The following is a 27,403-nucleotide window of genomic DNA, read 5'->3' as shown; positions in this document are numbered from 1 at the left end:
GGGAAGGATGAGGTTATATGTCTAAATTTACTTTATTTCTGTCTTATCTCTAGGTTGCTGTTTTTTTTCCCATTTATTTATGGGCATTTTTTTTTTTTTAAATATGACTGATAACATTGATTTGGTAGTCCAACATTCCAAAGGTAATAAGGGGTATAATATGGTGTAAAGTAGGCCTTCTTCCTATTCCTACCTTCTGTTCCCTTCTCCAGAGGAGAATTTCTCATGTATCTTTCCAAAGATAAGTTGTATCTGTGTAGGCATACATATATTCAAGGTACAGTATTCAGCACATTGTTTTTTGTTTTTGTTTTTCACTTTACAGTATGCCTTGGAGATTTTCTCTGTCAGTTCAAAGAGCACTGCCTCATTCTTTTAAGTGGCTAGGAGGGGCCTTAGAAAGCAGCTATTCCTCGTGATTCATTTTTCAGAGAAGGCAGCTGGTTCCAAAGATGTTAAGTAACCAGTTAAGATTCTGTTTTGGAGTGAACTGACTTTTCACTGATATGTACTGGGCCTTTTAAAACTACTTTTTACTAAGATTTTTTTTTTTAACATGGGCAGGCACCAGAAATCAAACCCAGGTCTCCAGCATGACTCCGCCTGCTGAGCCACTGTGGCCTGTCCTACTAAGACTTTTAAAAATATTTTTTTTTCAAATTTTTTTTTTGAACATAACAGAGTAAAAGCATGAACATTCTTACCTTATGATCATTCCATTCTTAGTATATAATTCATTTATCATCACCATGATCATTTCTTAGAACATTTGCATCAATTCAGAAAAAGAAATAAAAAGAAAAAAACTCACACATACCATACCCCTTCCCCTCCTTCTCATTGACTGCTAGTGTTTCCATCTACCCAATATATTTTAGCCTTTTGTTTCCCCTATTTTTTTCTATACCCTTACCACTCCCTTTCATTGATCACTAGCATTTCGATCTACTAAATTTAGTTTAACATTTGTTCCCCCATTATTTATTTATTTTTAATCCATATGTTTTACTCATCTGTCCATAAGGTAGATAAAAGGAGCATCAGACACAAGGTTTTCACAATCACACAGTCCACAAAATACACTGTGGAAGCTACATTATTATACAGTCATCTAAAGAAATATGGCTACTAGAACATAGTTCTACATTTTCAGGAACTTTCCTCCAGCCTCTCAATTGTACCTTAACTAAAAAGATGATATCTATATAATGTTTAAGAATAACCTCCAGGATAACCTCTCAACTCTGTTTGAAATCTCTCAGCCATTGACATGTTGTTTAGCCCCATTTCTCTCTTCCCCCTTTTGATTGAGAAGATTTTCTCAATTCCTTGATGCTGAGTCCCAGCTCATTCTAGGATTTCTGTCCTATGTTGCTAGGAAGGTTTACACCCCTGGGAGTCATGTCCTGTGTAGAGAGGGGGAGGGCAGTAGGTTTGCTTGTGGTGTTGGCTGAGAGAGAGAGAAAGAGAGGCCACATCTGAGCAACAAATGAGGTTCTCTGGGGGTGACTCTAGGGCTGAATTTTAAGTAGGCTTAGCCTATCCTTTGTGGGCTTAAGCTTCATATGAACAAACCCCAAGATTGAGGGCTCAGCCTCTTGCTTTGGTTGTCCACACTGCTTGTGAGAATATCAAGAATTCTCCACATGGGAAAGTTGAATTTTCCTCCTTTCTCTTCATTCCCCCAAGGGGACTTTGCAAATACTTTTTCATTCACTGTTCACATCACTCTGGGATTTATCGGGCCATCACTCTGGACAAACCTACAAAATCTCATGCCCTACTCAAGGTTCTGTATACATATGGTGTTCAATTAAAACTGTCCACATAAGTTATATTAGGAAATGCACTAGTCAACATATAAATTTTGTACCAAATAAACATTTTTTGCTTTAGTCTCACATATAGATTAAAGCTTTAAAATATGAATTACCAACTATTTTCAATACCCTGCAATATTGACATTCCTTTGTTCTTCCTCATGCAAAAACGTTTTTTGATTTGTACATTTATTCACTATCATTGTACACTCTAGGTATTTGTAGATTATACCATCTCAGTCTTTATCGTCTGTCTTTCCTTCGTGCCCCCAGCCTCCTCCCTCTATTATTACCAAATTCAGCTTCATTCAGTTTACTAACATTATTTTATTACAGTTAGGGAGTATTGTGCTCTCCATTTCTAAATTTTTACAATCAGTCCTGTTGCACAATCTGCATCCCTTCAGATCCAATTACCCAGTATCCACCCTATTTCTATCTCCTGCTAGTCTCTGTTCTTAACTGAAATTCTCCAGGTTCATTCACTAATGTCAGTTCATATCAGTGAGACCATGTAGTATTTGTCCTTTTGTTTCAGGCTAATCTCACTCAGCATAATGTCCTTAAGGTCCATTCATGTTGTTACGTGCTTCATAACTTTATTCTGTCTTACAGCTGCATAATATTTCATTGTATGTTTTGTACCACAGCTTGTTTAGCCATTTGTCTATTGATGGACATTTTGTTTGTTTCCATCTCTTGGCAATTGTAAATAATTGTCATTAAAGCTGCTGTAAACATTGGTGTGCAAATGTCCATTTGTGTCCTTGCCCTCATGTCCTCTGTTTTACTCAGATTTTGATCTGTCTTGAAGGGGTGTGGTTTCTACCAGTCTTATACACTAGATGTTAAAATCTGGACATATTAATTATTTTCATAGGTAGCAAATTGATTCTTAGAATTATTCTCAGCCTCCACCTCTATGACATTTGATAAGGTGGAGTCTGATCATATTTATTGTTTCCTGGCATATTGCATGTTTCATTTGGTAGTTTGAAATACAAATTTAAAATTTTTCTTTTGCCCATTGTAAGGAAATAACTTTTTTTATGTTTGCTTTTTAAAGTTTTTATGTTATTTTATAATTTCTAATTGCAATTTCGTTGAGCTGTAGTTATATACCATATAATCATCCAGAGTTCACAATCAGGGACAGTATGATTACATATTTATGCATTCATCACTATACTCAACTTTTGAACATTTTCATTTCTCTAAAAAAAAGAATAAAAATAAAAATAAGAAAGAACACCCCAAACATCCCATACTTCTTATCCTCCTCTATTATTTATTTATTGTCTTTATTTTCTTATTCATCTGTCCATACATTGGATAAAGGGAGTGTCAGTCACAAGGTTTCCACAGTCAAAACCTATATAGTTAAATAATCATCTTGAAGAATCAAGGCTATGGGATTTACAGTTTAATAGTTTTAGGTATTTCCTTATAGCTGTTGTAATACACTAAGAACTAAAAAGGAATATCTGTATAATGCATAAGAATAACCTCCAGAATGACCTATTTGAAATCTCCCAGCCACTGAATCTTTATTTTGTTTCATTTCTCTTCCCTCTTTTGGTCAAGAAGGGTTTCTCAATCTCACGATGCCATGGCTAGGCTCATCTCTTGAAATCATTTTCCGTATTGCCAGGGAGATTTATACCCCTGGCAGTCATGTCCCACGTAGTGGGGAGGGCAGGGAGTTTACCTCCAGAATTGGCTTAGAGAGAGAGGCTGCATCTGAGCAACAAAAGAGATTCTCTGGGGTGACTCTTAGATATAATTATAAGTAGCTTAGCTTCTCCTTTGCAGGAATAAGTTTCATAAGGACAAGCCCCAAGATTGAGGACTTGGCCTACTAAATTAAAAGTCCCTAGTGCTTGTGAGAAACTTCCCCAGGTTAGAAGTTTAATATTTCCACTTTTTTTCCCCAGTCCCTCAAGGGAACTTTGCCAATATATGTATTTTTTTGGTATGCTGTATGGCAGGGTCACATTTTATTATTTTTCAATGTGAGTATCCCGTTATTGCATCACCATTTGTTGAATTTTTGTTTAGTTGGTGTTTGTTGTTTTGCTAAGTGCACGGACCAGGAATCAAACCCAGGTCTCCCACATGGCAGGTGAGAATTCTCCCACTGAACTACCCTCGCACCCCCTGCCAATACTTCTTAATCATCTGCCAAGATTACTCTGAATGTATTGGGGCATCACACTAACCTGTACTAACAAACAAGATCTCACTCCCTCAAGGTTCCGTGTAATTCTAGTGTTTGAATAAACTGACCATACAAGTTAAATTGGATAGCGTGCTACTGAAAATATAAATTTTGCACGAAATAAACATCTCTTCCTTCTCACATAGAAGTTGAAGTTTTGAGACATAGTCAGTATCAGCCTTTATCCTTTAATCTGATTTACCTTAACCCTAACCAGATTAGCTTCATTCATATCTGTAATTGAAATCTGATCTCCTTTCACCTTTTTAAATAGTTGCAGTATGGGTAATGCTGACTTTTGTAGCTACAGAACTCAAGCTTTGAGTGCCAGGTGTCACATAGATATGCCAAGTTCCAGGGGATGACCAGGTTATACACAAAGAGTTTAGCATCTCAGAATTTAGAAGTAATCATTACAACTCAGGAATAGATGTGGCCGCTGTAAAACCTTACAATCTAGGAACCCTTATAATAAGCCTTCTCCTGAAAACCTTTGCTCTTGAATTCAGCTCTTGGAGTTTGCACATTATAGTTAGTCCATATTAGTTGGGTGTTACAATATTTGTCTTTTTATTTCTGGTATATTTGTCATCAAGGTTCATTCACCTAATTCTGCCTTGCAACTTCATTCCTTCTTGTCTGTTGTATATGTGCATAACATTTGGCTGTTTCCTTAATCTGCCAGTGTACCTTTATTCCACCTCCATCCATTGCAAATCATCAATACTTCCACCATTAACAGCTGTGTACAAATGTCCATTCCTGTCTCTACTTTCAGTTCTTTTGAGTTTATAGCTGATAACAGGGTTGTAGGATTATATGGCAACCCTTTCCTTAGCCTTCTATGGAACCACTGCACTGCCTTTCAGAAAGGCTCTGCCACTCTGTTTCCCTCCCAACAATGAATAAGTACATATCTCTCTCCACATTTTCTCCAACACTTGGATAGTTCTGTTTATTTTTTAAACAGTTTTATTCATGCCCCATACAATCCATCCTAAATAAACAGTGGTTCCTGGTATAATCACAGAGTTATGCATTTGCCAAAACATTCTATGTGACATATGAGGACATACCCATTTCTTCTGCGAAGGAGGAAAGAAGAGGGAAACAAAATCAAAGAATAAAAAGTAAAATTTATAAGAGAAACAATACTAACACCACCAAGCATCTCATACCCCTCCCTGTATCCCCCTCTTATTGACATTTAGGTTTGGTGTATTTGTTGCCTTTGTTACATTTAATGGAAGCATATTACAGTGTTGCTGTTAAACTATAAACCCTAGTTTGCATCATATTTTTTCCATATACCATCCCATTTTCATCACCTTGTGATGTTAACATTCATTAGTTCTCTCACATATAAAAACATTCTTATATTTCTACATTTAATCACTATTTTGTCCACTCTTCGTGTTGCTAAGTTATACAGTCCTAGTCTCTATCTTCTGTCTTCCCTTCTAGTGTCATACATGCCCTTAGCCTTCCTCTTTCAACCATTTTTACATTCAGCTTTGTTCATTGTATGTATTGTGCTGCCATCAGATAGCATTGTGCTATTTCTGGATCTTTACAATCAATCCTGTTTTGAACATTCTGTACTCCTTCAGCATCAAATGTCCAAACTCTACCCTCTTTCCATCTCCTGATAATGTGTTTTCTGAACATTATCTCTTGAAATTCGCTCGTTAATGTTAACTTATATTAATGAGACCATACAGCATTTTTCCTTTTGTTTCTGGCTAATTTCACTTAACATAACATCCTCAAGATTTATCCACGTTGTTGCATGCATCATGACTTTATTCTGTACCCTTACTGATAGTCTTCATTTCTACACTTTTCTCCAAAACTCATTCTGTCTTTTCCTGTCTGCCAGTAATGTTCCCTTTAGTATTTCTTGTAGAGCAGGTCTTTTTCTCACAAATTCTCTGCGTCTGTTTGTCTGAAAATATTTTGAATACTTCCTCATTTTTGAAGGACGGTTTTGCTGGATATAGAATTTTTGGTTGACAATTTTTCTCTTTCAGTTTCTTAAATATATCATACCCCTACCTTCTTGCTTCCATGGTTTCTGCTGAAAATAACACACATAGTCTTATCAAGCTACCCTTGCATGCGATGGTTGACTTTTTCTCTTACTAATTTCAGAATTCTGTCTTCGACATTTGACAATCTGATTACGAAGTGTCTTGGGGTAGGTCTATTCACATCTGTTTATTAGATGTGGTAGCTTTGTTGTAATTTTCCCAGGACTTTCTGGATATAAGATCCTGTTGTCTTCAAATACTGAAAATTTTACTTCTTCCTTTCCAATCTGAATACCATTTATTTATTTATTTGTTTGTTTGTCTGTCTAATGGCTCTAGCTAGACCTTCTAGCATACTGTTGAGTAACAGTAGTGACAGTGGGCATCCTTATCTTATTCCTGATCCTAGAGAGAGCTTTCAGTCTGTCACTGTTGAATCGATGTTACCTGTAGGTTTTTCGTCTATTGCCTTGATTATGTTGAAGAAGTTTCCTTCGATTCCCAGCTTTTGAACTATGCTTATCAAAAAAATGATGCTGAATTTAGTCACATACCTTTTCTGCATCAATCAATATGCTTGTGTAGTTTTTCCCTTTTGATTTGTTAATGTGCTGTTTTTGTTAATTGATTTTCTTGTGTTGAACAACCTGTGCATACCTAGAATAAACCCCGCTTGAACATGATGTATAATTCTTTTGATATGCTGTTGGCTTTGATTTGCAAGTATTTTGTTGAGGATTTTTGCACCTCTGTTCATCAGAGATATTTTGTCTGAAGTTTTCTTTTCTTGTAGCATCTTTATCTGGCTTTGGTACTAGGGTAATGGTGTCACAGAATGAGTTAGGTAGTATTTCTCCCTCTTCATTTTTTTTTGGAAATGTTTATGCAGAAGTGGTATTAATTATTCTTGGAATGCTTGGTAAAATTCACCTGTGAAGCCATGTGGTCCTGAGCTTTTCTTTGTTAGGTGATTTTTGAAGATTGATTCATTCTCTTTACTTGTGATCGGTTTATTGAGGTCTTCTGTTTCTTCTAGAGTCAAAATATGTTGTTCGTGTGTTACTAGGAAATTGCCCGTTTCATCTGAGTTGTCTGGTTTGTTGGCATACAGTTATTCATAGTATCCTCTTATGATCTTTTACATTTCTCAGTGTCTGGGGTAATGGCCCCCTTTACATTTCTGATTTTATTTATTGGCATCTCTCTTTTCCTCTTTCTCAGTCTAGCTAAGGTTTTTTCAGTTTTATTGATCTTCTGAAAGGACCAGTTTTGGTAAGTGTTTTTTATTGTGAAATATAACATATACACAAAGGAAAGAAAGAAAAAGCAATAACTTTCAAAATACACTTCAACAGGTAGTTACAGAACAGACTTCAGACTTTATTACTGGTTACCATTCCACTATTTCATATTTTTCCTTCTAGTTGCTTCAAAACACTGAAGGCTAAAAGAAATACCAGTATAGTGATTCAGCATTTGTACTCATTTGTTAAATATTATTTTTCCTATTATAACTCCTCCTTCTCCTTTGATCCTTTTCCCAATCTATAGGGATCTTTAAGCAGTACCTGTTCTTTTTCATGTTGAGAAGTGGTGTTGACACTAAAGAATAGGGGGACTTAATTAGTTGATTATTTTGGAGAGGCTGGTTCCTCTGGATTTCAGGATTTATCTGGCTTAGGAACCTTCTGGATATTACAGGTTTCAGGAAAGCAAACTTAGTGCGTGAAAGTTTTCTAGAGTCTCAGAGCCCTAGATGTTCTTAAGAGGTAACAGGAGTATGTTGGTTGGGGGTTAGCAAACCATGGCATTTAGCGCTATCTAACTGAAGCTTCCATAAAGGCTATTCCAGAATAGCCTTTTCACTACATTTGATCTCTCTCATCCCCTGATGCCTTATTTTATTATACTTTTCCCCCTTTTGGTCAGGAAGGCATTGTTAGTTCCATGGTGCCAGGCCAGACTCATCCCTGGGAGTCAGGTCCCATGTTGTCAGGGAGGTTTCTATTCCCAAATGCCAGGTCCCATGTAGGGTGGGAGGATAATGATTTTCCTTGCAGAGTTGGGCTTAAAGAAAGAGAGGCCATATCTGAGCAAGGAAAGAGTTCCTGGAAGCAACTCTTAGGCCTAGTTATATGTAGTCTTAGCTTCTCTACTGCAGGTATAAGTTTCATAAGGGCAAGCTTGAAAATCAAGGGCTTGGCCTATTTTCTTTGGAGTTCCCAATGCTTGAGAGTATCTGGATTTTCCAGATGGGAAAGTTTATAGTTCTCTCTCTATATTTTTTATCCTTCAGACCCTCAAGGGACTCTACCATTACTTTTTTTGCGGGGGGGGATGGGGGGTACATGGTCCAGGAATACCAGTACTTTTTTGGGGGTGGGGGGAGGGTGTATGTTCTGGAAATCGAACCCAGGTCTCCTGAATGGAAAGTGGGCATTCTAACCACTGAACTACCCATGCACCCAGTACTTTTTAATTGTCAGCACATTATAGTCTGAGATGTGTCCAGGTATTATACTGAATCACAAGGCCTTATTCCTTATCTGTATTCTAGGAGTTTGGGTGTTTAAAATGAGCCATCCAGACAGGTTGATTTAGATTGTGTATCACAGAAAATTTAGGCTCTAGACACAATAAACCTCTCTGCCTTTGGTCTTATACGGTAAGTGGAGGTCTAAATTATATACACTATCATCTTTTATCCTGTATTCTGATCTACCTTAATCCCAGCCAGATTGTCTTTGTTTTTATATCTCTCATTGAGGCCTGATCTTTTTTTTTTTTTTTTTCAGTTACTTTAACTGTTACTATATGTAGCTATTATGACTTTCAGGGCTGTGGTACACCGTTTCTTATTCTTAGGTAGCACAGAGTTACTCACAGTTCCAGGGTTATACCACTCGAAACACTTATAACTCAGTATCTCAGAATCTAGAAATGTACTTACAACTTCAAAATAAGTGTGGCTGCTAGAAGGGCTTACAGTCTAGGCTCCAGTTTTCTTATAAGTATTTTCTGAAAGAGATCTTAGCATATTTATTTTGTTTCTGGCTTATTTTGCACAATACATTGTCCTCAAGGTTTATTCAATTTGCTGCGTGTCTCTCGACATACTTCCTTTTTGTAGCTGCACTATATTCCATCATATAAATGTATCAAAGTTCACCTTTCTGTTCTGTCATTGTACTCTTCAACTCCCTCCATCTGCTGAGCATCATGGATAACATCCAAAATAAACAAATCATGTCTTATAGTATCCTCACTTGGTTGAACAATCAGTAACACTCTCAGTTCTAGACAGTATTCATTGGTCTATTGTGACAAAGAACTGACACACACACTGTCACCAAATATCAGTTCAAAGGTAGCCGTTATCACTTGTCTCTTCTCCCCAATTCGTTGCCCTTGGTAATGCTGTGGTACAGTGATGTCTTCCTGTTAACTACTGGCCAAAGCATGCAATTTTAGTTTTCCCCCACACCCCTCTACTCTTTGTCCAGTATCAAACCTTTGAAATAGTTCATGTGAGAACTTATTTATAATTGTAGATTTAATCAGTGGGATACATGGTATACATCCCCTTTCAATCATACTCACCTTCAATATGGCAATGTTACTTATTGCCCCACTGATAGTTACTGTCACTTCTGTCCATTCCCTTACATTTAAGTTCAGCCTCATTAGGTAGTCTTTCCCCGTCTGTAACCTCTGTGTGTCTCTAGGTCTACTGTATTCTACAGTATAACCTCTGAAACCTTACCATAGTCGTAATAGTGAAAGCATACGATATCTGTCCTTTTGTGTCTATCTTAATTCACTCAGCATTATGTCCTCAAGGTTTATCCATGTCGTCATACGCTTTGGGACCTCATTTCATTTTACTGCTGCATAGAATTCCATCCTATGTATATACCACATTTTGTTTATCCACTTGTCTGTTGATGGGCACTTGGATTATTTCCATCTTTTGGCAAGTGTGAATTGTGCTGCTATGAACATTGGTGTGCAAATGCCTGTTTGTGTCATTGCTTTTCTGTATTTTTTTTAATCCTCAATTTCTTTTATTTCCACTCTAATCTTTATTTCTTTCCTCTGCTTTCTTTGGGATTAGTTTTTTGTTCTTTTTCTGGTTCCTCCAAGTGAGCAGTTAGGTCTTTGATTTTAGTTCTTTCTTCCTTTTTAATGTAGGCGTTTAGGGTTATAAATTTCTGTCTCAGCACTGCCTTGGTTGTATCCCATCTGTTTTGATATGTTGTATTTTTGTTTTCATTTGTCTCAGCTGTTTACTTATTTCTCTTGCAATTTCTTCTTTGACCTACCGTATGTTTAAGAATGTGTTGTTTAATTCCATGAATTTGTGAATTTTCTATTTCTCCACCTATTACTGATTTTTTAGCTTCACTTCATTATGAACAGAGAAAGTGTTTTATATATTTTTATCCTTTTTAATTTATTGAGACATTTTTGTTCCCCCAAACATGGTCTATTTTGAAGAATGTTCCATGAGCACTTGAAAACAATGAATATTCTACTGTTTTGAGGTCCAGTGTTCTATATGTGTCTATTAGGTCTAATTTATCGTATTCTTTAGGTTCTTTGTTTCCTTATTAAAACAGGCATGTTTTAATGCCCTGTTTAAGTATTCCATCTATTGAAATGTGTCATGTGTTGACGTCTCCCACTATTATTCTAGAGATGTGTTTTACTCCCTTCGATTTTGCCTGTGTCCTCTGGGGCTTCTTGATTAGATACATAGATCTTTATGTTGTTATTTCATCTTGTTGAATTGCCTCTTTTATTAATATATAGTGTCCTTTTTTGCATTTAAAATCTATTTTGTCTGATATTAGTATAGCTAACCTAGCTTTTTGTGATTACTTGTAAACGGAATACTTCTATCTTTAAATCTAATGTGAGTCTCTTATAAGCAGTATATATAGTTGGATCACATGTTTTTATCCATTCTGACAATCTCTGTCTTTTGATTGGTGAGTTTAATCTATTAACATTCAGTTTATTATTGTAAAAGCAGTACTTCAAACATTCTATGCTTTGGCTTTTGTTTGTGAGATCTATTTTTTCCTCTCTTTTTATCCTTTTAGTTATCCTTATTGATAATCTTCATTTGTATACTCTGCTCCAAGCCTCTCTCCTGTCTTTTCTTTTCAGCTTGCAAAATTTTTGTTGTGGGGGTAGATCTCTTGTTAACAAACTCTGTAACCTGTCTATCTGTCAGTATTTTAAACTCAAGCTTTGAGTTGCCAATCATTTCCCTGAGACCCTGCTCAAATTTTTCCATTTTTTTTCTCCCTTTATTCTTTTGTCTGTTCAAATTCACTTGTTCTGTCTTCTGGCTCACTGTGCCTTTCTTCTGCCTCTTCAAATCTACTGTTCTCTGTCTTAATTTCATCTGTAACTTCTTTAGTTTCAGTATAATGTGTTACTTCCTATGTATTCTTTCAGATTCTTCTTTATGCTCACCCAGTGTTATAGTTGTCTTCTTTTGGTATACTGAATGGCAGGGTCATATGTCATTCTTTTTCCATGTGAGTAGCTGGTATGAGTAGCAGCATCTTTTGTTGAATATTGTTTGTTTGTTTTTGTTGGGTTTTTTGTTTTGTTTGTTTGGGAAGTGCACGGACTAGGAATTGAACCCAGGTCTCCTGCATGGCAGGCAAGAATACTACCACTGAACTACCCTCAAACCCCCCAGTGTCTTCCTAATACCTTTTATGTCTTTAGCTATGTCACTGAGTTTGTTTAAGAGATTTGTTTGAACATCTTTAATTAGTTCCAAATTCTGTGTCTCCTCTGACTTTTTAACTTGTTCTGTTGACTGGGCCATATCTTTCTGTGTTTTAGTATGCCTTGTGACTTTTTACTGATATCTGGTTATGTGATTAACTTGATGAGTTTATTCTGAAGGTCAATTTCTCTCTCTTTTCTAGGATTTCGTTGTTACTTGAATTTGTATTAAGGCTCTTTTTTGATAGTTGGATCATCAGTATTTCCCAGAACATGTCTGGGTACCCATTCATGGGGCATAAACCATATCCAGTGGGGCCTGGGATGGGGTCTGGAAAAACTTCAAAATGCTCTTTTTTTCCCTTCGCTTTCCAGCCTGCCCAGTAGCTGGCATTCTTTGGCTACCTATTTCACCTATGCAGCAGTTGAAAAAGTGGTGCCTGTTGGCATATGACTGGGAGGGGCTAAAACTGTAGGATACTGTCTTCTCACTTCTACGGCCAGTATCTGGTTCTGTGTTGGGCTCTGTCCCACTGTGTACTTGTAGTGGACCCTGTGACTTTCCCAGCCTGTAGCCATCCATCAGGTAAGGCTTGGGCCACCTGCCCCTGATTCCCTTCATGGTGGGAGATGAACATCAGGAGCTGTCGAGTGAATTATAATCACTGACTGTGGTTTCTCAGTCTCTTCTTCTTGTACGTCCCTGTTTGTTGACTGTACTATCTTTTTTTTTAAGCAGGCAGAAAACAAATTATTGAGTATACATACAGAGAAGAAGCATGTGAGCACTCTTGCAAGAAAAGAGAGGTGAAAGGCAAGAGGCTGTGAATGTACTTACTACTTTGTAAAGTTCAACACTAGATGCTTTCATTTTTGAGTGCTTGATGATTATGATTTATTTCCCTTTTTTGTGCACAAATGCTTTATCATAGGGAGGTTCATAATTTCAATTTATTCACAGGAGATTCCATGATATACCATTTGGCCCTCACAATAAAGAGAAACAGCATCAAATTTTATATAAGAAAATGTTCGTGTAGATTATGTTATGCATTGATGTGTGAGCTATGACCTGTAACACATTTTTTTATTAATTAAAAAAATAAGCAAACAAAAATATTAACATATCGTCCATTCTACATATATAATCAGTAATTCTTAATATCATCACATAGTTGCAGATTCCTCATTCTTAGAACATTTGCATCGATTTGGAAAAAGAAATAAAAAGACAACAACAAAAAAAATAAAACGATAACAGAAAAAAAAAAGATTATACATACCATACCCCTTACCCCTCACTTTCATTTATCACTAGCATTTCAAACTAAATTTATTTTAACATTTGTTCCTCCTATTATTTATTTTTATTCCATATGTTCTACTCGTCTGTTGATGTGGTAGATAAAAGGAGCATCAGACACAAGGTTTTCACAATCACAGAGTCACATTGTGAAAGCTTTATCATTGTGTAACATATTTTTATTGCATTTAGTGATAAGGATGCTGTGAGGAAATTTCAGTACTTAACTCTCTCTCTTTTCTATCCCCAAATGTATATACTACTCTTAGTGCTATCACCATCTAGCAGTTCTGTTAGATAAAGACAATGTTAATTTTGCTGATGCGAGGCAAGGAGCTCAGTTTTATAGTTTATATGTCTATGTGTATGTATATACAATTTTATATTTTATATATAGACACTTGACTACAATTTGTTAGGGAATGTCTTTTAACAAATTCAGTTGATACAGATGGAGCATACTAAAAGTCTGAAGCAGAAAAATAAAATGAGTTTTAACCATTTGATTTCAGAATAGCTAGTCAACAAAGCTTTTTCTCAAGGACTTTTATGGGGTGTGGATCTTTTGGAACCTTGGAATTTCTGCTGTCCATCAGTGAAACATTGGCTTGTACTGGTGTGTTTTGAGTGACTTTTAAACATCTTGGGTGAAAACAGGTATCTGTTTTCATTTCTTTGTCTTTCATTCCAAGGGATTTGTGCATGATCTAGTGTAACTTTTGAATCTCTTGTAGTGGTCTCATTCACCAAACAGAGAGGGAAGGATGGACACTAGAAGACAAAGATGCTTCTGAATCATCTTTCCAATATTAAATATATACTAGTGGTTGAAACACCAGTTAATTTTCAAAGCTGATGAGGAGAAAGATAGCCTTTCTTCAGTTCTCTTCTTGTTTGTATGATTGAGTAAAATGAGTCATTATCATTATAAGTAGAAATTTCTAACTCTTTCTTTCTTAAATCACTCATATTCTTACGCTCTCTCTCTCCTCCCTCTCTCCATCCCTCTGTCTTTTCACTGTCTCTGCCCTCCCTCCGTCCTTCCCTCCATCTCTTTCTCTGTCTGTCTCTCTCTCTCTCTCTCTCACACACACACACACACACACACAACCAAAAAGCTATAACTTTTTTTTTTCTATTAGAGATGAAGATGACATCAATGATGTGACTTCCATGGCAGGGGTCAATCTCAGTGAAGAAAATGCCTGCATCTTAGCAACAAACTCTGAGTTGGTTGGCACATTAGTTCATTCATGTAGAGATGAACCATTTCTTTTCATTGGAGCTCTACAAAAGAAAATTTTAGACATTGGTAAGTTATGATTACTGACCTGAGAAGACTGTCTGCTTTAGGGAAAATGTTACTAGAAGAGATTCCTAGATTGTTTGTCCTTAACTTTGAGGCTTAAATAAGGCTATAGTGATAATCAGGATTTCAGGGATGTTATACAAAGAAATATTTTGTTTTAGAGAGTATTAACAAATAACATAGCCTATAATTTCTGCTTTAGAAACTTAATGAAAGTTAATAATTTATTCATCAATTACATGTGTGTTTTCATGTGAATAAACACATTTGGCATTGTTTTTTCTGTCCCGTTCCTTCCTTGTTTAGTGTAAACATATATGTGTACAAATGTATGCTTATTATTACTTGTGTTTATAAAATATGGGAACATCCAATGAGACTAAGATCTTTTTTCTTTCTCTTATCCCTGAAATTTAAACTCAGTCTTGCCTTTAAGGAACTAAATTAGAATATTAAAGTTCTCTCTAAGTCCAGAAGTAGTTTTTAGTTGGCTGCAGTGTGTGGAAGAAATTGAAAACAAGCATACCAGTGGTACTGTGGAGCTAAACAGTTTTTTTGTAGTTGTTTTTCGATCTAAAATTTGCAGTAAGGTGAACTACTACAGTCTCCACAAACGTAACTGTAAAAGAGAAAGGTTGGAGAGATACTTTATGTAAAGAAATGAGTCGCACTATATTACAATAAAATTTTAATCACAGAACAGACCATATTTGGCCCATTGGCCATAGTTTGCTCACCTCTGATTTTGGAGAGTTCTGAGGGCAACTATGTGTATTTTTATTTCTTAATGGTGAAGCCAAACCTGTTATTGAATATGATGGAAAGCTGTACTAATTCTTACTTCTAAAGTCTCTAAGTTGTTTTTTTGTTTGTTTTTTTACATGGGCAGGCACCAGGAATCGAACCCGGGTCCTCTGGCATAACAGTCAAGCATTCTTGCCTGCTGAGCCGCCATGGCCCGCCCTGTTTGTTTGTTTTTTAATACAACAAAACTTTAGAATGAATGTAGTGAATGGAGTTAGGTATTTCTAAAAATGTTTTCAATTTATAGTAAAATTCTATTTTTACAGAATAGTTCGGACAGAGGCCATTCCTTAATAACAGAAATTATTAATTTGCCCAAAGAATTTTTTGGAAAAAATATTCTTCTTCTTGAATAATGTTAGGAGATTAGATATGCCAATGTTCTTCCTAAATTAAACTGTATAGGCATAGCATTCAGTAAATTCACATAAGCTTGCAAACACCAACTAGATTCCTTAATCAGTTATGTTGACTTTGTTAGAGTATTTTATTTTAAAAGAGAGTTTGTGCTTATTTTTACAGTGTTTAACTCTGTAACTTTGTTTTTTATTGTGTTTTATTACCAATTTAGTGAAAAAAATAGAAGAAATTAGAACACCTGATTTTTCACTAAACCCTGAAGTTGTTTGCAGAGCTCAGCACTTGTTTATTTCTAATGTTTTAGAAATATAATTTTTTTCATAGAATGAATAACCTATTTTATAAGCACATATGATATTATTTTCAAAAGTTCCCACCCCCCAAAAGCAAAATTTTTTAAATGCCCATGTTCTTTCATTTATGTATAAAATAGCATTTCATTACCTATTTTAAGTTTTAATTTTAGTTATTGGATTGTTTTGAAGTTGTCCTGTCTCTTCTTTAGATGGCACCCTCTAATTTGTTTATCTTGAGGGTTTAGTAAAGTAGATTTGACTTTGTGATGCTTTTTTTCCTGCTTGGATCTTAAGTTGGAGATGAATCTTAAGTTGAAGATGAGGTTTTGCTTTGAAGTAATGAACTACACGTTGAAGGCTTGACTTATGGGAAACTGGATAATTGTACACTATATTTTTCCTATCTGGTTTATTACAGACTACATTTTGAATTAAACTTTAAAATTTATTTTATAATATTGTCACATCATGCATTTAAGAATTGGCCTTTAATTAAATTGTATTTTTGCTGTGCTGTGTTACCCTTTGATGAGAATACAAGAGTATGTTTCAGATAACTCAGAGGGGAAAATCAAGGAATAATATTTTAAAATTTTCTGTGTGTATGCATGTATTAAAAACAAACAGAATAGCACCATTAAAAGCTCATTTAGACTACGTAATTACCTGTATTTTTAGATTTAGATATCTGTTGATATAGGTGGTTTCACTTTGCCCCAGAAATACTGTTTAAATACTAATATAGTTGATTTATAAATGAACTTCTGCCTTTGGGTATGTGATCCAAATCATTTTCCTGAAACTTTCTTCCTGGTTAGCATAAGGAAGAAAACTAGTTTGATTTGTTTATAGAAAGGAGAGACAGTGAAAAAAGGATTACTCAAATGGATGGATGAAATTATGAGGCTTTGAACCCGTTTCAACTTGTAAATTGATTCCAAGTTCAATTTATCACAACATGAGTTAGTGTAAAACAAACTTGATTGGTAATGGACTGTAAGAATATCTTAGAAACACAGCATTAACAGACACTCATAATCTGAATTCATTGAAATAAATGTCATAAATTGTTAACAGTGTCAAACGGGGCAAAATGTAATTTTGTTTTTTTTTTTTTAATTACTAAAATTAACAGAAAATGGCACTAATTTCTACAGTTACCATTTTCCTCCCTGAACACTAGACTTGATTTGTGTTCTTATTAACTTTGTCCTATAAATGACCTTGCAAGGAGAATGATTCTAGAGGCTAAGTGAAACAATGTCTATATTTTCTGAGGCTTCAGGCTAGGTTATATTAATGCAGTGTCTAAGATCTTTGAAGTTGTGACTTTACCAGGAAAATCATAATCTCCAAACCCTTATTCATAATGGGTATGACTTCCAGGGGGAACAGAATACCTGCTGTGCTAATTATTTCAATTATCAGCCACTACTAAAACACGTAATGGATTTTCTCTGCTTCCACAGGTAAAAAGCATGACATTACGGAACTTAACTCTGATGCTGTGAACTTGATCTCCCATGCAACACAGGAACGATTACGAGGCCTCCTAGAAAAACTGACTACAATTGCTCAACACCGAATAGCAACTGATAAGGTAAAGGAAATCATTAAAACAGTAACAACTCCTATCTCTCCTCTTTGTAGTGTTAAAGGTAGTTTTTGGCATGGATTCATATTCTAAATATACTTTTAAAGGAAATAATTGAGACATACTTCACAGTCTTAGAAAATTAGAGTCTTGTCCCTAATTTCCCATATTTAGATTTGCTCACGTGACAAAATTAAAACAGAATTTACAATGGTATCCAAAGCTTTGTTGTTAAGTATAGATTGAAATATGCATTTGTTCTATCTCAGGATTGTCCTCCTTAAACTTTTGATTGGAAAGGATATGTTAGAATGGAATATTAGTTATTTCTGTTCTGCCTTCGGTGGTCTGTATTCCAGCATTCTTGTTCCTATTAATAAATAAAATTATTGCACTAGTGTTAATACTATTAACACATTATTGTTATTGACTGCTTTTATAAAAAATGAAATGCAGGAATATCCTGTCTTGTCCCTAGTGATGTGAACCAAATGTGCCATTATCAAGATGAAGGTACTTAATGCAGTTCAATTATAGTTTTGGTGGAAGGCAAATTGATTGGGTTGTGAGGGCAAAAGATGATAACCTTTTTCTCCTATTTTAAGAAATGTTGACAACTAGATTTTGATTAAGATGGTTTGTGGGTAACCTTATTAGGTTTTGGTTTTCACAAATGGTCCTTTTCATAGTGTCCTCTTAACAGGTTAAAAGGAACCCAGGGAAATGTTAACTAGCAAAACACCGATAAATTCCCTGGAGGAATCACTCTATTTTCTCTCCTTTCTACTTCATTTAGAATGTTGGAAGAACTATATTTAATTGCTGAGGTCCTCCCTTGTAAAAATCTCTGAGATTTTGCTGACCTGACTTTAAAATAAACTATCAGCAGAGAACAACTGTGTGTGTGTGTGTGGGGGGATCAGTATTTCTTTTTGTGTGTTTCTATGATTTTTTCCATTTCATCTAGGTAATTTGTTGGCATACAATTGTACATAGTTCTCTCTTACAATCTTTTTTTATTTCTGTAAAGTTGGTAGTAGTGTCCCTTCTTTCATGTCTGATTTTAGTATTTGAGTCTTTTCTCCCTTTTTCTTTGTCAGTCTAGCTAAAGCCCTGTCAATTTTGTTCATCTTTTCATATAACAACTTTTCTTTTCGTTGATTTTTCTCTATTATTTTTCAATTCTGTATTTTGTATATATCTTCTCTAATCTTTATTGTTTCCTTCCTTTTCCTGGATTTGGGTTTCGTTAGCTTTTCTTTTCTAATTCTTAAGGTATAAAGTTAGGTTATTGACTTGAGATCATTCTTTTTTAATGTAGGCATTTACAGCTATAAATTTCCTTTTGAGTTCTGTTTTAACTGCATCCCGTAAGTTTTGCTATGTTGTGTTTCCACTTTTGTTTATATCTGAATATTTTCTAATTTCCCTTGAAACATTCATTGTTTAGAGTGTGTTATTTAATTTCCATATATTTGTTAATTTTCCAGTTTTCCTTTCCTTGTTAATTTTTAACTTCGTTGCATTGTAGTCTAGGGAATTACTTTCATTTCAGCCTTTTTAAATTTACTGAGAACTTTGTGGCCTCACATAGAGTCTATCCTAGAGAATGTTCCATGTACACTTGATAAGAATGTGGTTTCTGCTGTTCTTGAATGAAACGTTCATATTTGTCTCTGTTAGGTCTACTTGGCTTGTATTGTATTGTTATTCAATGTCTCTATTTTTCTTCTATCTAGATTTTCCATCTGTTATTGAAAGTGGGGTATTGATGTCTCCAACTATGATTGTAGAGCTGTTTATTTCTCCCTTCAATTCTGTCAATGTTTGCTTCATATGTTGTGGGAATCTTGTTTGGTGAATATATATTTATAATTGTTATGTTGTCTTCGTAAATTTAACCCCTTTGTCAATGTATAAAGTTCTTATCTGTCTCTTGTAATAGATTTTGACTTAACTTCATCTTGTCTGATACTTAGATTAGTCACTCCAGTTTTCTTTTGGTTATTATTTTCATGGAATATCTTTTCCAGCCTTTCTTTTTCTACCTATTTATGTCTTTGTATCTAAAGTATGTCTCTTTCTCACAACATAGTTGTATCATGTTATTTTTCCTTTTAAATCCATTCTCTCAGTGTCTTTTCATTGGAGAGTTTAATCCATTTAAAGTAATTACTGATAAGAGAGGGGTTATTGTCACTAGCTATTTGTTTTCTGTGTTCTTCTACCTTTTAAGTTCTTCATTTCCTTCGTTACTGCCTTTTGCATTTAATTCTTTTTTTTTTTTACATGGACAGGCACCAGGAAAGGAACCCAGGTCTCAGGCATGGCAGGTGAGAGCTCTGCCTGCTGAGCCATAGTGGCCTACCCTAATTCATTTTTTATAGTGTACTGTTTTGATTCTCTTCTCATTGCCTTTTGTGTATATATTTTATGTATTCTCTTAGTGATTACCATGGGAATTATGATTTAAAATTTTTAACAATCTAGTTTGAATTTATACCAATTTAGCTTCATTAAAACACAGAAACTCTGCTCCTGTGCAGCTCTATCCCCTCTTAAATTGTCACAATTACATTTTTTTGGTTTTGAGCCATTATTGTTTTATGCATTTGATTTTAAATCATGTAGGAAATAAAAAGAGAAATTATTGCTAACAATATAATAGTACTTTTTATATTTTCCTGAGAAAACCTCTACTGGTTTTCTTCATTTCTTTGTATAGCTTTGGGTTACTGTCTAGTATCCTTTCTTTAAAGGCTAATGGACTTCCTTTAGCACTTCTTGTGGGGTAAAGTTCTGCCAGCAAGAAACTCCCTCAGCTCTTGTTCATCTAGGAACATCTTAATTTCCCCTTAATTTTCAATAGAATCTTGACTGACAGTATTTTTCTGTCAGCCCTTCAAATATTTCATCCCACTGCCTTGGTTACTGTGGTTTTTAAGCGAGAAATTGGCTGGTTGTCTTATTGAAGATTCCTTGTACATGATGAGTCACTTCTTTCAGTGTTCTATCTGTGGTTTTTGACGATTTGATTATAATTTGTCTCAGTGTTGCTCTGCTTGGAAATATCCTACTAAGGGTTTTTTGCGCTTCTTGGGTGTTAGGTTCATGTCTTTCATCAAATTGGGGACATTTTCTTTTAATATTCTTTCTCCCTTTCTCTTTATCTTCTGGGACTCATTGCTAATGTATGTTGGTATAAATTGATGGTGTCCCATAGATCTTTAGGTTCTGTGCACTTTCTTTATTCTTTTTTTCTTTCTGTTCCTCAGACTGGACAATTTCAAATTGTTCCGTCTTCAGGATCACTGATTCTTTCTTCTGTCTGCTCAAATCTACTCTTGAATCTGTCGAGTAAATTTTTCGTTTTGGTTATAGTACTTTTCAGTGCCAGGATTTCTGTTTGTCTACTTTTAATAATTTCTATAACTTTATTGATATTCTCATTTTGTTCATACATTATTTTCTTGGTTTACTTTAGTTCTTTGTTCATGGTTGCCTTTAGCTCTTTTGAGCATACTTGATTTAAAGTCTTTTTCTAATAAGTCCAGTGTCTGAGCTTCCTCAGGGATGGAGTTTATCAATTATTTTGTTTTTGTGAAAGGGCCACCATTCCTGTATCTCTGTATGCCTTGTAATTTTGGAAATTGGGAATTTTGAATATTATAATGTGCTAACTCTGGAAATCAGAATCTCCCTCTGCCCCAGGGTTTGGGTTGTGGATGTCTGTTTATTTACTGACTTTACCAAACTACTTTTTCAGTCTTTATTCCTTGTTATATGTGGTTATTGAAGTCTCTATTCTGTTTCTTGGGAATCAATGTGTGACCAGGCAGAGATTTTCTTAAAGTTTCCACGTTTAAGTTGCATTTTACTTGATTAGCCATTTACTTGGTTGGTATAAACCTTTGACTATTTCCAGAGTTTGGACAAGTTCCTGCTTAATCTTTCAGTGTTTCCATGGAGAGATAGGCCCTTAAAGTTGCCTTGTCCATGCAATATCATTATTTCTTAAGCCATAGAGGACCATTTACTCAGCATTTTATTTATTCTTGTTGATTTATCTTTATTCTTCAAGCATATCTTTGTTCTTGTTGATTTTAGATTGAGTATTAGCAGAAGCTAACTGAAATCCTTATCTGCAAAAATTCATTAACTTTAAACTTTTTTTCTGTCTTACTGTTTTTTTGGTGGAGGAGGGGAATTAGAGTTTTCTTTTTGTTTTTTTAGTATAACTTTTAAAGAATCTTATAATTTTTCATATCTGGAATCCCCCCCGGCCTTAATTACACTACTGTTTCAGAGATACATGAATACACCTTCATTAACAGTAGGCAGTTTTTATTAAAAAAATAATAATAACCCATATACAATTTAATATGGAATAGAATTTTTCCAAGTAATATTTAGAATTTTGAGTGTCATTCAGAGTTTTGTGGTATTGAGCTTTCATATGGTATTCTTTTGTTATATATAAACAGCGTATATTCCAAGGATTTGGTTGCCTTAGGTATAGTATGTACCCAACTGGAAGACCTCAATAACTTAGCTTAAGGTTAGTGCCATCTTAGCCTTCTGCCTTGCTGAATGCCTATCCCGATTGATTTTCCCCTGCCCATCATTTCCCACATCTATTCCTTAATAAATGTCACTGTCTGAATTTGCACTTACAGAATGACAGCTACATTGTCATTCTCTTTTAAGCAGAAAGAGCAGTCATTTATTATGCTTGGATTTAGATCAAAACTGCTCTTATCCTGTAGACTTTGTAATACTCTTTGTGTCACAGGTTTAGCCCTGTTCTTGTTTTTCAGCTCATCCCCGATTGGATTTTTTAATCTGTGCAGTGAGGGAAATTCTATTTCATGAATTTTATAAAAGTGATCTACTATTGTTGAAAGCAAAATCCCTTAAACCTACAAGTGCTCTAATAAAAATAAAATCCTAAAGAAATAGAAGCAAATTCCCTCCATTTCTTTCCACTCTGGAAAGCTTTAGATAATCTTTCAGCTGGGTAGATATAATTCTCTGATTATCTCATTCATCACAGTCCCTAAACTGAGGTGTAAATAGAGAAGTAGTAAGTGACATCTGATCCAGAACTTTTGATCTTGCTGCCAGGTGTTTTCTCGCTAAGAATATATTATGGTCCTCTGCCTGCCAGTGGCCATGAAGAAGTTTTAGATTTTTCCAGTACAGTGGTGCTGTCATGCTTCCTTTAGATGGGATTCATTTTATTGGTGCTGATATTGTTTCATCTGGGTTCTTATATTTTTCTTGCTAAAATATTTAATATGTAGTGGCTCTAATGTTCCAAAGCTTTACTCTGTTGGTGCATGTAGACTTCAGTTGGTTAGGCCATCTGGGTAGATAGAAAAGAAGGTGATAAGATTGTTTTGTTTTTTTTTAATAAGGTAGGGATGTGCCAGGAATAGCGTAGGCATTCATTTAATTAGTAATATCTGGAAGAGTAAAGGAAGGTTGCATTATATCAGAAATAGTTGTATCCATGTTGGGGAGAGAGAGGTAATCTTAGTATGGGAATGAGATTGGGTTAAAATTTAGTAAGTCTTCACCCCTATTTAATTTACTGTTTTTAAAATCAGATCCTCTCAGTAAACTATCTCTCCAGAGTGTTTAAACACAAAAAGAATGGTAAAGATGCAATATTTAAAGAATACTGGTTATTACTTCTGGTTGGCCTAATAATTTATTATATATTCTATTTTCTGTTAGAAAATGCTTTAAAAGCATTTGGGAATTCTTTGTATTAAACATGAAGTAGCACTAATATGTCCTTGTCCCTTAAACTATTTAATGCTCTTTTGATCTAGTTAAATACCATCAATAAAAATTTAATTTAACAAGAATCTGGGCATATGGAATCTCTCAGTCCCAGTTAATTGAATCAGCTGTAATCATGGGATAAAACAGAGATAGGAGTGGTACTGTACCTAAGATAGCTGAGCCAGGTAGTAACTTTGTTGTACTAAGTGTTTAAAAACATTCAGTTTCCCTACTATATAGTCTCTCTCCTACACCTTTGATGTCTGAATTATTAGCTTGAGTAGATAGCAGGAAATCTTAAATACTGATTTATTATGAAGATTCGCTCCCCCACTAACCTCAAACATATACATATTCATGTGTGTATTAGAGATAAGAGAGAGAGAGAGAGAAGTGGTCATGTCAGATAAAGAAAATCAGAAAATATTTAGATTGGGAAGCACTGTTTTTGTACTTAAAATATTGGAATAAATGGAACAATTTGAATTTTTATCATCTTACGATACATTTAAGAAAATCATACTTTTGTGCTATGACTGTTATTTATAAATGTTATATTTAATTTCTTTGACTACTTTCTGCTAAAATTCACAGCTTTAGAAAATTATCAAAACAGGGTTTCAGGATTTTAACATTTTCCACATTATTTTCATTTTATTTTGACAGAAGTTGTGTTTACTTTTTAAGGTTAAACCAATCCATTAGTGGTAACCAGGGCAATAACTTCCATCCTTGGTATATTTTTCATTGAGGTGTTTGTTTGTGCTTTTTGTCTTTCACAGGCCTAAGATTTAATTATTCATATTAAAGTCTGCTGAGATGGACAGTAACTTAAAAGATCTAGATTATAGGTAGAGAATAAACTCTATTGTCTTCTTTTTCCTATTATTAAGATTTACTTGGCTTAATTCCTTTTTTTCCTCTTTTACATGGGGCTTATTAGGAAACCTCTTTAAGCTCAGTCACCTTCCGTTTTATGGGTCAAGCTTATTTAACCAAAACAAAAAATATTACCTCCTGAAAATTTAGCTCCCTGTATATGTTGGTCTTATTATCTTTAACTGATTGATAACAATATATAATGTAGACTGGATTATTCAGGATCATCATAAGACTTTCTCTTTTTTTCCAGGCAAGTGAAAATTATATCTTGTCTAGTGATACCAGGTCACAGCTCAAATTTCTTGAAAAGTTGGATCAATTAGAGAAGCAGAGAAAAGATTTAGAAGAAAGAGAAATGCTCCTTAAAGCAGCCAAGGTAAGGGCCTATGTGATTTATGAATGAACATGGCCTGGCAGTGAGGTCAGAATTGGCTTTATTGTCACTTGGCCTTCATGGTTTTATTAGGACTTCAGCTTTCTCTGAAGGATTTCTTGAAATGAAATTCCTACAGCCGGGATGGTGTGGTTTAGTGACTTTCCGTTAATTTAGTTTAATGAGACAGATCTTTTGTCTCCTTTCTCTTGGTTTCCTATGTGTCTGATATTATATTTACCACCCCCCAGGTAACAAAAAGATTCAGACTCTTTTTAAGGATATGCTTTGCTATGTGCCAAGTTGAAGTTGAGAGAAAATTTGGAAAGTGAACAGGAAGATTATGCGTAAAATTAGCAATAATTCAGTTATATGGAACAAAATATGAGATGGCCAGAAATAGAGAGTAAAAGAGAATAGTGCGAATTTATTATTTGTTTATTCTCCTTCCTTTTTTTAAAATATTTTTTCTGACCTGTTAGTACAGAGGAAGTGAAATTTAATTCCACTGCAGTTTGTATTTTGTAGCTCCATACTTCTTCTCAGACTGGGGGTTGTTTTAATATTGTTTTAAATACCCAAAGTTTTAATTTCCAGTGTTCTTGGTATCCTCTGCTTTTAGATAATTTGTTCCTAATCATATACCAGTTGTTTTATTATTTAACTAAATTTGTTTTCAAATAATTTCAAGCTTGCAGAAAAATTACCAGAACTGTACTAAGAATGTTCATCCCATTTTTCCAGATTACCCCATTTTTAACATTTTGCTGTATAGGCTTTTTTGCCACCTGTGATAGTTTGTTAATGCTGCCGGAAATGCAGCATATAAAGGGAATTTATGAAGTTACAAGTTTACAGTTCTAAGGCCAAAAAAATGTCCAAACTAAGGCATCCAGAGGAAAGATAACTTGACTAAAGAAAGGCCAGTGAGCCTGAAACACCTTTGTCAGCTGGGAAGGCATGCGACTGGCATTTGCTGGTCCTTTGGCTTTTAGATTCAAACAGCTTCCCCCGGGGGCATTTTCTTTCTGCATTCCAAATGTCTCTGTAGCTTTTTCCAAAATGTTTCCCTTTTTTTTTTTTTTCTGGGTTAATTTTTTTTTTTATTAATTAAAAAAAATTACAAGAAACAAACATTCCCAACACATACACTCAGCAATTCACAATATCATCACATAGTTGCATATTCATCATCATGATCATTTCCCAGAACATTAGTATCAATTCAGAAAAAGAAATAAAAAGACAACAGAAAAATATAACAAACAGAAAAAAAAATTTTACAGGCCATACCCCTTACTGATCCCTTTCATTGATCACTAGTATTTCAAACTAAATATATTTTAACATTTGTTGCCCCTATTATTTATTTTTATTCCATATGTTCCTCTCATCTGTTGACAAGGTAGATAAAAGGAGCATCAGACACAAGGTTTTCACAATCACACGGTCACATTGTGAAAGCTATATCATTCTACAATCATCCTCAAGAAACATGGCTACTGGAACACAGCTCTACATTTTCAGGCAGTTCCCTCTAGCCTCTCCATTACATTTTGGATAACAAGGTGATATCTACTTAATGCATAAGAATAACCTCCAGGATAACCTCTCGACTCTGTTTAGAATCTCTCAGACATTGACACTTTGTCTCATTTCTCTCTTGCCCCTTTTGGTTGAGAAGGTCTTCTCAATCCCTTGATGCTGGGTCTCAGCTCATTCTAGAGTTTTTCTCAATCCCTTGATGCTGAATGTCAGCTCATTCTGGGATTTCTGTCCCACACTGCCAGGAAGATCCACACCCCTGGTAGTCATGTCCCACGTAGACAGGGGGAAGGGGGTGAGTCTGCTTGCTGTGTTGGCTGGAGAGAGAGGCCACATCTGAGCAACAAAAGAGGTTCTCTTGGGGGTGACTCTTAGGCTTAATTTTAAGTAGGCTTGACCTATCCCCTGTGGGGTTAAGTTTCATATGAACAAACCCCAAGACTGGGGGCTCAGCCTATAGCTTTGGTTGTCCACACTGCTTGTGAGAATATCAAGAATTCAACTTGGGGAAGTTGAGTTTTCCCCCATTCTCACCAGTCCCCAAAGGGGACTTTGCTAATACTTTTCCACTCACTTATCAAATCACTCTGGGATTCATCAGGGCATCACCTGGACAAACCAGCAAAATCTCATGTTCTATACAAAGTTCAATGTACTTAAGGTGTTCAATCAACTATCTACATAAGTTATATTAGGAGATGCACTAGTCAAAGTATAGATTTGTACCAAATAAACATTTTTTGCTTTAGTCTCACACATTAGTTGAAATTTTAAAATATTAAGTACCATCTATTTTGAGCACACTGCAGTAATGACATTCTTTTGTTCTTCCTCATGCAAAAACATTTTTTAAATTTGTGCATTTAGTCACTATCATTATACACTCTAGGCATTCCTAGATTACACCATCTCAATCTTTATCATCTATCTTTCTTTGTGATTTCATTTATGCCCCAGCCCTCTTCCCTCTATCATTCTCGTATGCAGCTTCATTCATTGTTTTAACATAATTGTATTACAGTTAGGTAATATTGTGCTGTCCATTTCTGAGTTTTTGTATTCAGTCCTGTTGCACAATCTGTATCCCTTCAGCTCCAATTACCCAATATCTTACCCTATTTCTATCTCCTGATGGTCTCTGTTACCAAGGAAATATTCCAAGTTTATTTACTAATGTCAGTTCATATCAGTGAGACCATACAGTATTTGTCCTTTTGTTTCTGGCTAATCACACTCAGCATAATGTCCTTAAGGTCCATTCATGTTGTTACATACTTCATAACTTTATTCTGTCTTACAGCTGCATAATATTCCATCTATGTAAATGTCAC

At 35.0% G+C, this 27,403-nt stretch overlaps 1 protein-coding gene across 1 annotated transcript in view; it reads left to right on the top strand.

The window, feature by feature from the left end:
• Positions 1-27,403, top strand: part of TAF4B (TATA-box binding protein associated factor 4b) — a 171,259-nt gene that overhangs the window by 83,314 nt on the left and 60,542 nt on the right. Inside the window, exons 10-12 of the mRNA XM_077135737.1 lie at positions 14,262-14,431; positions 17,358-17,488; positions 24,405-24,530. Of these exons, the coding sequence (XP_076991852.1) occupies positions 14,262-14,431; positions 17,358-17,488; positions 24,405-24,530 (427 nt within the window). The remainder of the gene's footprint in view (positions 1-14,261; positions 14,432-17,357; positions 17,489-24,404; positions 24,531-27,403) is intronic.

This window comes from Tamandua tetradactyla, chromosome 18 (assembly GCF_023851605.1).
Source record: "Tamandua tetradactyla isolate mTamTet1 chromosome 18, mTamTet1.pri, whole genome shotgun sequence".
Lineage (NCBI taxonomy): Eukaryota > Metazoa > Chordata > Mammalia > Pilosa > Myrmecophagidae > Tamandua > Tamandua tetradactyla.
Note: the sequence above shows the minus strand (reverse complement) of the source record. Positions and strands in the feature narration are given on the sequence as shown.